Source organism: Nematolebias whitei, chromosome 17 (assembly GCF_014905685.2).
Source record: "Nematolebias whitei isolate Nwh7 chromosome 17, NemWhi1, whole genome shotgun sequence".
NCBI classification, from domain to species: Eukaryota; Metazoa; Chordata; class Actinopteri; order Cyprinodontiformes; family Rivulidae; genus Nematolebias; species Nematolebias whitei.
The window spans coordinates 13,202,692-13,215,683 of NC_056514.1; the positions used below are offsets into that span (position 1 = coordinate 13,202,692).

The 12,992-nt window shown below is 40.7% G+C and overlaps 1 protein-coding gene across 1 annotated transcript in view; it reads left to right on the top strand.

Annotated features, from left to right (window-relative positions):
- LOC119424130 (protein shisa-6) overlaps window positions 1-10,556 on the top strand; it is a 25,421-nt gene extending 14,865 nt beyond the window's left edge. The window contains exons 3-5 of the mRNA XM_037691598.1: window positions 3,700-3,852; window positions 8,012-8,115; window positions 9,684-10,556. Coding sequence (XP_037547526.1) covers window positions 3,700-3,852; window positions 8,012-8,115; window positions 9,684-10,556 — 1,130 coding nt within the window. The remainder of the gene's footprint in view (window positions 1-3,699; window positions 3,853-8,011; window positions 8,116-9,683) is intronic.
- Window positions 10,557-12,992: the final 2,436 nt, after the last annotated feature.

Below are 12,992 nucleotides of genomic sequence, written 5' to 3' on the forward strand. Positions count from 1 at the left end.
ATCAGTTGTTTTTCCACAATCAGCTGTTCCTCCACAATCAGCTGTTCTTCCACAATCAGCTGTTCCTCCACAATCAGCTGTTTTTCCACAATCAGTTGTTTTTTCACAATCAGCTGTTCCTCCATAATCAGTTGTTTTTCCACAATCAGCTGTTCCTCCTCAATCAGCTGTTCTTCCACAATCAACTGTTCCTCCATGTGTTGTCATGTTCTCTGCCCCTCCTGTCTGTTTTGGATTACTGTGTGTGACATGTATGTGTGCACTGTCACCAGCACGCTGGAGTTTTAGATGTGCAACCATTGCTCAAGAGCAGCGTCTCAACTGTAAAGTGAAACTATAGTGTGGCTTTAAAGGCAAGATGTAAGAAAACTAGAGTTATAATGAAAACAACAATTAGAACTATCAAATTGTTCAAAAATACTTAATGATCCTAAACAAACAACCACCATGGAAACTTCAGAGTGAGTCAATAATTTAACAAAAGTTAAAAGTTTTAATTACCTATCTGAAAAAAGTCAGTCTCATTTCATGTCAAAACTCAGAAGAAAATGGTGAGGTATTTTGTAAAATGTTGCTTTTTGTGATTATTAATATTAATGGGGTTCAGTGTTGTGGAAATAACAAAGATTGAAATGATGTACTGTACTGTAGTTTAATTATGGGGGGGGGGGGGGGGGACCCACAAATGCCCAGGTTTAGAAGAACAAGTTTTTGCCAGCTCAATTTTAAATTGTTAACATCCTCCTAAATATCAACATCTCCAAAAGGAAGATGTGCTCATCAAACAGTGCTGCCAATCAACCGGCCTCTCTCTGCCTCCTCAATTTGTCAACATTTAAACAAGACTTTATGCAACATTTTAGGAAATGAGTTTTCATATTTCCTATGTAGATACAGTAAGTGCCAGTTGGGCAGCACAGTAGTGCAGTTGGTAGAGCTGTTGCTTCTCAGCGAGAAGGCTGCCTGTTCAAATCCTGGTCGGGGCCTTTCTGGGTGGAGCTTGCATGCTCTCTCCGTGCATGCATGGGTTTTCTCCGTGTACTCTGGTTTCCTCCCACAGACCAAAAACATGCATGTTAGACTGATTGGTAACTCTAAATTGTACCTAGGTGAGAGTGAGAGTGAGAGAGTGAATGGTTGTTTGTCTTGATTGTCTCAATGTTTTCCTGTGATGGGCTGGAGAACTGTCCAGGGTGTCCCCCTCCTCTCACACATTGACTACTGGACTTGGACACCAGTGACGCCCGTGATCCAGAAAGGAAGATGCGGGTAAAGATGCTGGATGGATGGATGGATGGATAGACAAAGTGTCAGGTCTAAAAGATCTAATTCGCCTAAGCTAATGCTGTTTATGACATATATGAAATATTTATGGTATCCTGAGAGCTGGTGGTGTTTGTATCTCAGGAGAAGCAACAAAGGAAAAGGATCAATCCACTGCATGGTTCTCTTCACAAAGACAGGGTATGTGAGATGATATGATTCATCTTCTGTTCCAGTTATGAGCAATAGATATGGCTGCATCTGTAAATATATTACCCACAAAAAACAACATCAAAACTCAATGTTGGTATTTTACATTTAAAATAAAAAGTCTTATGTTTATAAAGCATTTCAACAGATAAGGCTCCACATTCAGAAGTTAGAAAACAAAAACGTAGATAATATTTATTAGGACTTTTACCGCTACAGTCTTATCCTTATCTGTAGCCAAACTGAGGGCAAGGAGGTTCCTCAGTTTCCCATAGGAGATTGAATACCCCCTCATCAGGGACAAAAACCAGGGACCATTAAAAATGTCAGTAGTGAAAAAGAAAGGATGGTGAAGAAAGGCCAAAATGTGACATTTATTCAGAGAATCCATCCTGAACACAACTCGTACCTGATACAGTGAGAAGTTCATACAGGTTTAAGGAGAGTTTCTTTACTTAATCTGTTTTTCTCTTTCTGTCACTTTTGTCTCTGCTATGTTTGTGACAGATGGTCAAATTCAGATTGTGCAGTAAGGAGAACCAATATCTGATGTAAAAAAGTGCAATTTGCTCAAACTAATATAACTGGATGAGCACGTCTGCACCAGCAAATGGAGCTATTTCCCACCTGCTTCGAATGTTATCACCCATTAAATGTCCGTTATTAGTTGTTTTCATCCCCATACGTTGCGTTCAGACTGCCCCTCCTGTACCTCCTATTAGGTTTAAAGGTATATTGTTAGCACTGATTATAGGGTCACATGGCTAGGTTAAGAGTCAAGGGTTTGGGGGTTAGGTTTAGAGTCTGGGTTAGGTTAAGGCTCAAGGGTAAGGGGGTGAAGTTTAGGGTCAGTGCTCTGGGTCAGATGTAAGTTAAGGTTTTGTAACAGAGTTAAATAAATCCAACAAAAATAACCCTTCTGGTTTTACACACATGCGAAGCTGCATAATATCAACAATAACAACATACCTTTAAAACTACTAGGAGGTAGGAGGGACAGTCTGAACGCAGCCTATGAGGGTGATAACAACTAATAATGCTCATTTAATGGGCTGATATCATCCAAAATCGCTAATTTGTGGAAAAAAGCAAAGGCAAATGGTGCTGTCTCTATGCTAGAGGTGGGGGACACCCTGGACAAGTCTCAAGTCCATCACAGGGATACCTGGACAGGCCTCAAGTCCATCACTGGACACTTATAGAGACAAACAAGAGAAACAACCATTCTATCAGTCTAACATGCATGTTTTGGGTCTGTGGGAGGAAACCAGAGTACCCAAAGAAAACCCACGCATGCACGGAGAGAACATGCAAACTCCACCCAGAAAAGCCCCAACCAGGATTTGAACCGGGGTGACCTGCTTAATGAGAGGCGGCAGCTCTACCAACTGCAACACCATACTCATATGGGGGCTGAGAGGATGTGGAGGCAGGGCAGCCGACTCAGGACCCGAAGGTCCCGGCTTCAATCCTGGGTCATTGCACATCTCGTGGCGTCTCTGAACAGGATGCCTTATCCCCAGTTGCTCCTCGGGTGCCTTCCATAGCTGCCCACTGCTCCACCTGGTGGATGGGTTAAATGCAGAGAGACAATTTTGCCATTGTATGGGAACATACAATGATGATAACACATAACACATTATTATTAGTATTATTATTAAGCCTAGCTTAACTTCATGAAAGTCATTCACTCAACATTCTACATTTTTTTTTTTTTTAAGTCTCTGCTGTTTATTAGCTCAAAAAAGCAACATATAACCAAGTCTAAAATGATGTTGAATGGATTTATAGCACTTTTTTGTACATTAAAATTACAGGACAACAATCCCACCTACTGTAGCCATAGAATACTTCTGTCACCCAGTACTATTTGAGAAAATAACATGAAAACCCACTAAGAACGCAGCTCTGTAAAAGAAAGTTCATAATAGGTGCACATTCACCCATAGATCACTTCTTCTTGCCATGCTACTAGCTGCTCAGTGAACAGAGCATTCATGATACTGACGAGTGTTCAGAGTTCTCTGCCTCCAGGTAATATTTGGATAACTAAAACTCCAGCATCAGCTCACTCTTGGTTTCCCTCCACTTCAGCAGGTGGTCTTCTGTAATGATTGCCGTGAGTCTCATCCCCGCTGGGTGTCTTTTAAGCGTGGGGGAGCAGGAGAAGCTAGCCTGCCTGTTATTTCCTCTTCTGTGTCTGTATATGTACGTATGTGTCTCCAGAAAACAATCGGATAAGTGGCATCCTGACCTCGCAGACGGAGCCCTACGACCTGTCTTTCTCACGCTCCTTCCAGAGCCTGTCACACCTGCCGCCCTCCTACGAGGCGGCCGTCAAAGCCGACCTCAACCGGTTCTCATCCCTGAAGAAACTCAGTAGGTCCAAATTCACTGCACTAATGCAAGAGTAGGCTCCCTGCCCCGGCGCACTGCATGATGAAGAAAATACTGCATTAGGTGTGCTTCCCTGACTCCTGTCCGGGGCTCACTGAGGAGCGCCCAAGTGTTTCAGCTGTGAGAATGATTTGCCTGCTGTTCTGTGGACAAAAAAGCACTCATACGTGTCTCCCTGAAATTTCAGCAGTTCCCATTTATGTAAACATGCAAGTGGATCAAAGGAGCGTAGAATTAAAATCAGAATATGTCCATTTGTCAGTCCTGATCCACCACGAAACCAGCTGAGTCATTTGAAAGGACCTATGCGTCACTCCTGCCTCCTTCGTCTCCTCTTAAAGAACACAGCTAGTATTTGTATCTAACTGTGTAAGAGCATTAGGCGGCTTGTTGCACCCGATCTAGCTCGGTATTGATTCAGTGATGCTCCTCTGGATTTCTGCTGCCTAATGAGGTCTCATCTCATGATATTTCTGTGAGTGAAATATTTCTTAAGGCTTGTGTAATCTTATCATGGCTGGCCAAGTTCACTGCTGGCATGCAGTCAGAGTGAAAGATGGCCATCTTCAATTTCTTCATCTGTGTTTTCTCTACATTGCAGCAGACAGACAATGTGAAAGAACGAATGCTGTCATGGAAAACAGAACGTCTGCTGTCAATCACTTCTAAGGTTTAACATGTCAGGACTTTATAAGCAGGATTTGTTTTTATAAAATTATTCAAATGTAAAAAGAAACACAATAGATTGCACAATGTATTAACCAAAAAAATGTAACTTGCTATAGCTGAGGCCAGGAAAGTCTGAGATGGAGCTCTTTGAGTGTTTTTTATTTATTGATTTTTTTATTTATTTTTTTGTAATTTCATTGATCATTGCACAGTCTGCTGGAAAAATTAGATGTCCCAGTAAATGTTTTTATTTGTGAACCATCTTTCTCCATACATGGACTCTATATTGCCTAAAAATGACATCTAATCCTTCCCAAACTGAAGCAGCAGTTGCTTCTTTAAGGGCATTGCTGATGTCTTTTCTTCTTGGCATTGTGAAAACACCCCTGCAGCAAAGTGCCCAAACTGTTCCATTTATAGAGGTGTTCATGATGATCAGTTAATCGATATATTTGATCAACATCTCCTGACTGATCCTGAACAATCTACATCCTATGAGAGCAAAGATTGACTTGGTTTTTCCAAATTTAAATTTTATTTCATTTAATAGAGAAACTGCATTTCTTGCAAAAATGCAGTGTGAATGCTTATTACTGAAACTTGCTGAAAACAGTTGAAATTAGTTTAAAAAAAACCATTGTGAAATGTAGCTGAAATGGAAGAACAAGCCTAATTTAACAGAAGAAAGCAGAAAGAACACGTATTTGCTCAATTAGGTTTAAATAAACAGAAATGAGTCTAAAAGTTAGGAAATTAGCTAAAAAAAAAGGCTGAAATAAGCAAAAATAAATAAATAAAAGCTGAAAAGTAGCTGAAAAGGTGGAAAGTAGCTTAACTTACCAGAAGGACGTGGAAAGAGCTGAAATGAGCTTAAAAAAAGGAATTAGCTGAAAAAGCTAAAATTAGCATAAAACAGCTAAATATTAGCTGAAATATCAGAAAAGGCTAAAACTAGCAGAAAAAAAGCAGAATAGAGCATAAGCGGAAATTATCAGAAATATTTTAATTAGGCTGGAATTAGTACAAAAACTTTAATTTATCTGAAAACAACTGAAATTAGCTGAAAATGCTAAAAATGTAGCTGAAAAGGTAAAACTAGCTTAAATTAACAGAAGAAAGCAGAAAATCACGTTTGCCCAATTAGGGTGAAAAAACAAACAAACAGAAATTAACACAAAAAGTGGAAATTATCTGATAAATGCTGAAATGAGTAAAAATAAAACAGCTGAAAAGCAGCTAAATAAAGCAAAAAGAAGCTTAAATTACTAGAAGGAAGTGGAGAGAGCACATCTGTGCTGAATTATGTTAAAAAAGTTGAAATTAGTGCAAAAAAATGTGGAATTAGCTGAAAAAGCATAGAACTGCTAAATAGTAGCTGAAATAGCAGAAAAAGCTGAAACTTGCAGAAATAAGCAGAGAGGAGCATAGCAAGCTGAAATTGGCAGAAAGAAGTTTTAAGAAGCACAAAAATGTTGTAGTTAGCAGTAAGAATCTGAAAGGAGCACAAAACAGCTGAACAAATAGCTGAAAGTAGCTGAAAATAGTTTAAATTTGCAGAAGTAAGCGGAAAGGAGCTGAAACAGAACAAAATGTGAAAGAAGCAGTAAAAGGCTGTAAACAGATCTGAAGGATGTAAAATGAGCTCAGTTCATTTTCTATGAGAAAAAAATGGCAGAAAAGGCTAAATATTTCAAAAAGCTAAAGTTGCACCAATACCAAAAGTCAAAGCAGGATTGTCCTGAAAAAGCTGAACGTTTTGATACCGAAATTTCTGAAAAAAAAAACTGTGGGACGAGAATCGCATCAAAACACGTACGGAATAGTTAACGAGAAGTCAGAATAATAAATATAAACAGGATCACAATAGTGTGAACGCTTAATTAGAATTCACTCAAAAATGACATGGAGGAATCTATTGTACACCTGGGGTCAAAATCAAATAATTTTAGATTCTGAAAGAGTCCAGGTCATTTTAATATGTCCTAACATAAAAACTGTAGAACTAAAGGAGTGTTGACGTTCTTTTTTCCCATGACTGGATGCACTCAAATGGATTTGCACGATGTGGTGCAACTTATTGTCTTTCTAGTCAAAGAAAGCTCAGAAGAACAAAGATAACAGTTTTTGTTCGGCATTAAACTAAAACTAAATTAATTCAGTTGTCACAATAGAAACTCACCAGAGAAAGTGTGTTGAAACACAAATATCCTCGGGCAGTGTCCTTCAGTCTTACTTTCTTTCTGCTTCCAAAGCAAATTATTTGTTGCAGAAAACAGCCGAAAGGCTCTGCTGCCTCGCGTTGCTCAGCTAGTGTGTGCACACTGATAGATCATGTTGGATTGTTCCAGAGGAAAGATAGAGCAGCGGTTTCATTGTTCGGATAATAAAAAAGAATAATGCTGCTGCTTATTAATGCAAATTGCTATCCAAGTGAAGAGAAAGCATTTAGACTGTTGCTGTGCAGGACAGTATATTTGATGACTTATTCATTCAGTCGGTGGATGAGCTGCCCAGCCCAGATCATGTAGACTATGTGATGCTTGAGAAAGGAACATCTTGTTTTTATTATCTCTCATAATGAATCGATTTGCAGCGAGCACCCGTGGCCTGCCAGAGGGGATGTCGCCTGAATGAAATATGGGCGGGTGGTAAGAGCGTTATTGAAGACGACAGGATCACGCACAAAAAGTCATTTAGGACTTTCCAAACAAGGTGGAGCGCTCAGTAATTTATTTCCACGTGCGTTCTCTTCTAATTCAGTCCAGTGGTTAACAATGTCCCACCACCGACATTCACGGACTTTGGTTCACAGACTTTTTGACAGGAAGTCTGGTAAAGTTTTATAAATGTGTGCCGCCATGTGTGTGATTACATTTTCAGTGAGCAGTCTTTTTTGCATGTGTTTATGTTCCGTGGCATGACTTGGATCGTGCGCTTGGTCTTCCACTTTGTTGTCTCAGGAAGTGTTTTCCTGTCTTCTCAATCTGCCTTTGAACGCATGTCTTCCTGTTAACACATACGAGGGAGGACAACGCTCATTGATGTGAAAGCACTCGCAGCTCTCGAGGATGGCCAGACTACGCAACGATAGCTTTCCAGCATGTGTCCTTGTATGTCTCCCTACATGTCTGGTTGTTTTTGTTTGTTTTTCTCATGACCTTTGAAAAGTTTGCTCCCACAGCCAGTGCTGCCTGTAGAATCACAGATGGAGTCTGGATTTGTGGATGTTCTGTGCCAAGCATGTAATTTGTGACCCTTTGCCTCTTGTTTCTATTTCCCTCCATGAGCTTGGAAAGGTGAAACCCAGACGGCTCCACCGGCACTTCTCTCCACTTTGTGTGCAGTGATTCCCCCACTCCTCGTCCCATTTAAACACCTACCCATGTTTTCTTGTTCATTCACATTTCGGACCTCCTCTTCAACTACCATTTGATTTTTCACATCTCTTTTTCAATTCTCTGTCTCTCTGCAGCAGATAAAGATGTTGATGAGTACTACTCCCGCAAGCGCCACCTGCCCGACCTGGCAGCAAGAGGCACTCTTCCCCTGCATGTTCTGAAAATGAGTCAAGACCCGGTGGGTACACAGGGTTTTGATTTAGGAGAGCAAACCTTAATACATGGTTACACATATTGCAGTCTTCAGTAGAAGTCTGAAGGTAAAGTATCCCAGGGCTATGACCATAAGAGACTAATTGGAGACCTAAAATTGCAAGAAAACAGACAATATTTTTATCACAGTTCCACTGAATTCTGGGTGTTTGTGATCAGTGAAGCATGCAGACATGTTTTGAGAAGATGTGGATTTTTAGGAACTGTAGATTTTTTTAATCATGTATTTTAGTTATTTAAACCTTTTAGTACCCTGAAGATCCACGATAAGTGAAAAACTGCAAAGTAGGAATAGTAGTGCAAGTAGCAAGTATGAGTTTAAAACCTACCCACACTCTTGCAATATTCTAAACAATGTTTCTAAGCTCTAAACACTCTAAAAGAGCACAGAATGTCACGATTTCAGCTCCCTTCCTCCTATGCTCTTTGCCACCTGCAAGCAGTCTTGACCGCACCCACTTCCCCGCTTTGCATGGAGAACAGTTGATCAGCTGCAGCAGGAAGTTTATTCTACAGTATGGGCTGCACAAATGTGCAGCAGGTGCTAAATATTTTAAAATAATATGCTGGTGAAGATTCTCTGGTGAATTGAGAAAGCTCCTCGTATGAGGAGCGAAACGTCTTCTGTTACAAATAAAGTCCAGTTGTTTTTGTATTGAACGTTTTTTTAATTTAAAATCATTTATTTTAAATAAAAAACCCATGCAAATCGTACTGCTCATCCATCAGTCATACAATTGTGTGTCATGTCAAATCATATTTTGAAAAACCGTGATAGAGCGAATCCACAATAAATAAACAGTGAAGTAGTGCAGGACTACTGTATTTCCTGCAAAACTGTTTTCTTGGTGGTGCACATTATTTTTTTTCCCACCTTTGTCCCCACTGTATCCATCTCTGCCTGCTTTTGTACCCATCTGGAGCTGGAGGTACCATGGGGGGGGGGGAGGGGGGCAGATTTTTAAATGACTATTATGTATCGTTTGCATGGTTAGACTTGAACATTCGGGACTGTAACACTGGGCTTCTTCTATGAGAACAGAGATTCTGTGTAGGTGTCAAAACTCAGCTCAAGAGCATACGAATTTACAAAAACTCAAGGGTTTCAGCCACTTTTATAAACCTTATAAGGCTTCAGTGACAATGCTATAAGCCTTTGTGACTTACTCTCTGAATGTTTCAAGAGATGTTGGAGACTCTCCCGTGAATATCATTTGTCAGCTAGTCTCTAACGTTCACAGCCCAGTAAGATACAACCTTCAGCTCTAAACCCTCAGATCTGAATGTGATAGGGCAGATTTATGACTTCTGCAGCCAAACATTTTACTCCTTGTATCCTGATGCTTGATCAGTAATCCAGGTAAAAAATCCACCAAAGTTAAGTCAGGTCCTCTGGACAGATTCTTCTTATTGAACCGTTTCATATTTTAATCCAAAAGACTTGGTCAGTCAACGTTAGACCTGACTTACCTTTGGTAGACTTTACTCCTTGGCTCATGAATAAACTCACCTAATTTGTATTTTGTTCAGCAGCATCGAGAATCACAGCAGCAGCAACTCCAGAACCAGCCTCCACAGTCCTCCATCTCCCAGGCCCCTCCCCAGTCACAGTCTTCACAGCAACAGTCTCAGCAAAGGCAGCGACCCAGGCGTGTCCAACGGGCAATGTCCCAGGATCGTGTTCTGGTTCCACAAAGTGGCCCGCACCAGGACTACAACATGTCATCTGAGGGTATGTCGCCATATGGAGGCAGGATCCTCTCAGACGAACAACTCCTTTCTGCTGAACGCCTTCGGTCCCAAGAACGTCTTCTGCCCCAGGACCGCCACACCTCCCAAGACCGCCTGTACACCAAGGACCGCATGTACTCGAAAGATCGGCTCTTGTCACAGGAACACCTGTACTCAAAGGATCGCCATTACTCTCAAGAACGTCTTTACTCACAAGATCGCCTGTACTCGCAGGACCGTCTACTGTCCCAGGATCCCCTGCTCTCACCAGAAAAGCTGATGATGTCACTGAAGCGCGGCATGGTCAGTAGCGTTTCTGGTGGCTTCCGTGGCAGTGACATGTCGATGTCGCGTGCCATCTCCCACACAGATGTGTTCACACCAACCACTCCTCTCATGGATCGCTATAAGATGACCAAAATGCACTCCCATCCCAGTGCCTCGAACAATGGTGGCAGTGGTGGAGGCGGAAGCGGTGGCAGTGGGGCACCAGGGGCAGCAGTATCTGTGCATTCCAACACTTTAGCCATGAACCAGACAACAAATAAAAGACAGGCATTTGCCTCCAGACGGACTCACACTGTGGAACAGCTCCACTACATCCCACAGCACCATCAGCAGCAGCAGCAGCCACAGCACTACCGCACAGGCAGCAAGACTGAAGTGACTGTGTAACAGCATATTGAACTGCTCCAGTAGGGGCACTGCCTCGTGCCAGGCAGAAGGGGGTGGGGTGGGGGGTTAACTGTGGAACATGGGTATACTCACCACCTTGTACAGCAGGATGGTAGTGATTTCATGTTTTTTTTGACTGAAGTATCTGAAACTCAAAGATTTCAGGACCAACATCTATCTGAGAGACCGGAAAAGAAACTCCACTGTACATCGCAAACATGAGCCCAGCAAGACCAGAAGCCAGGGAGGGTTGTGAAATATGGACAGTTACCAGTAGTATTATTCAGCTAACTTGCCTCATAAACTTTCCAGTGTCTTGAAACTTCTTTTTTTACAGGCTACAACCTGATTTTGTCTGTTTTTGAAGGGAAACACTGATTTCGCCTCTTAAAGCCTTCATTGTTTCCCTTTTGTTCCACAAATTTACTCTGTGACCTTTTCTGGCAAATCTTAAAGGGCTCTGAATGGTTAAACACAAGAACTGATTCCTCCTCGACTTCTGCTGTTGACTAACACAACACCTCTACAGGTGATGAACTATAATGACTTTATAAATATATAAATAAAGTAATAAAAAGGAAGCATTTGTACGCCCTGTCCTACTCATAGCTCTAGAATCTCAAAGTGACAAATGGATGTTCTCAAATGTTCCAGTTCTACAGTACCAACTGGTTTTGTGGGTTACAAAGCACAATTAGTACAAAATATTCTGTTAGTTTTTTTTTTCTTGGAGTTTGAATAGTGATGGCTAGCCTATTTTATTTAGGGAAAAAATGCTTTTTTTTGGTTTTCCTTTTTATTTTTGCTTTGAGTAGCCACCTGTAAATAAGCTATCCTAGAAGCAGTATAATGGACAAATCTGTACCCAATGGACTTTGTATTAGACTGTCTGTTTTCAATAGATTCTTAACTATAAATCATCACTGTTTTGTGAGTTCAGAATAGAAACCCACTTAACCAAGTATCTGACAGGATAATTAGTGTGTCGTCGCCAAACTGTTTGGATGAAAAGCGGATGAATGTGTATCTGACAGCAGATATACCACTGTTCATAACTGGATGTAGACTGTGTTCCATAAACATTGAGAGACTTATTGGATATGGATCATAAGGCTTGTCAAGGAGGTCAAATAAAACATCCATATTTTTCTAAACATGCAGCACAGCTTATTGAGATCTTTGTGTTGTGTGTCTGCTTTTATAAACCTCTTTAACCACAGCTGGTTTGAGCACTGCAGTCACACTTTGTGGGGTTTCAAGAAATACGTCCAAATGAAACATAGATAAGTAGAGTTTAAGTATGTGTCCTTGTTTGGTAAAGTTTTGTAAATTATCACTTTACAAAGTAGTTCACAGTTAAATAAATGGTCTGGAGCTCATTGAGTTTTGGCACGGTTTTCATCAAAATAAAGGTGAATACAAAATTGTGGCAGATAATTACAACAATCTGAAACAGGTGTATGTAAGAGGGCTCATGTCTTTTCAGACAGCCAGGCTAAGACCAGGGTAGAACTGATGAGCAGGAATGGAGTGTGTTTCCTTTAAAATGGAAAGTAAAGTGTTTGATGGCAGCAATATATGTGACATTTATGTGAAATAGAAACAACAAGAATCTCATGCTGGTTCACAAAGAGCAAATTCACAGACTGTATTTGCAACATTCGGACCCTGGCATCAAAACAAATTTTATTTACTTACATATTGTTAAAGGAGGCCAGTTCTTTTTAAACTGTGGAGCACAACTATTGACAAAAACAAGAATAGACAAAATGATTCCATTATCTTCTGTTGTCCAAAACTGAAGCCAGTCAGCAAGGTTATAAATCTGGAGGCTGCTCACAAAGGATGTGAGAATGAACCTTCAAAACAAAAGTTTAGTTTGCCCTTGCTCCCAACTCACTAACGCATCATGTTACAGTTGCACATGGAACTGTTTACAGCCACAAATCACAAATTCAAATAACTGTTTAGAAAATGCATATTTGAACACCCAACAACAAGGTAAGAACTATCCATCCATCCATGATCCTTACCCACTTCTTCCTTTTCAAGGAATGGAACAGACTGTTCTATATAAGTACAATCCGCTCCATTCATACATGTTCCTTAATACATACTGTGGGCAGCTGTGGCTGAGTGGTTAGAGCAGTCATCCTCCAATGCAAGAGTTGGGGGTTCGAATCCACCATCAAATCCGCATGTTGAAGTATCCTTGATCAAGACACTGAACCCCTCTTTGCCTCAGATGTGTGTTCCATCGGTGTCTGAATGTGATAAAGCACTGATTAATCTCTTTAAAATGATTTGTTCAATTAGTCTTGTAGAACTCAAGCAGAGTGCTGTATGAATGTTAAATGAGAACACAGATTGTAGTGTAAAGCACTTTGAGTATCTTGATAAGATAGAAAGGTGCTGTATAAGTACAGTCCATTTACC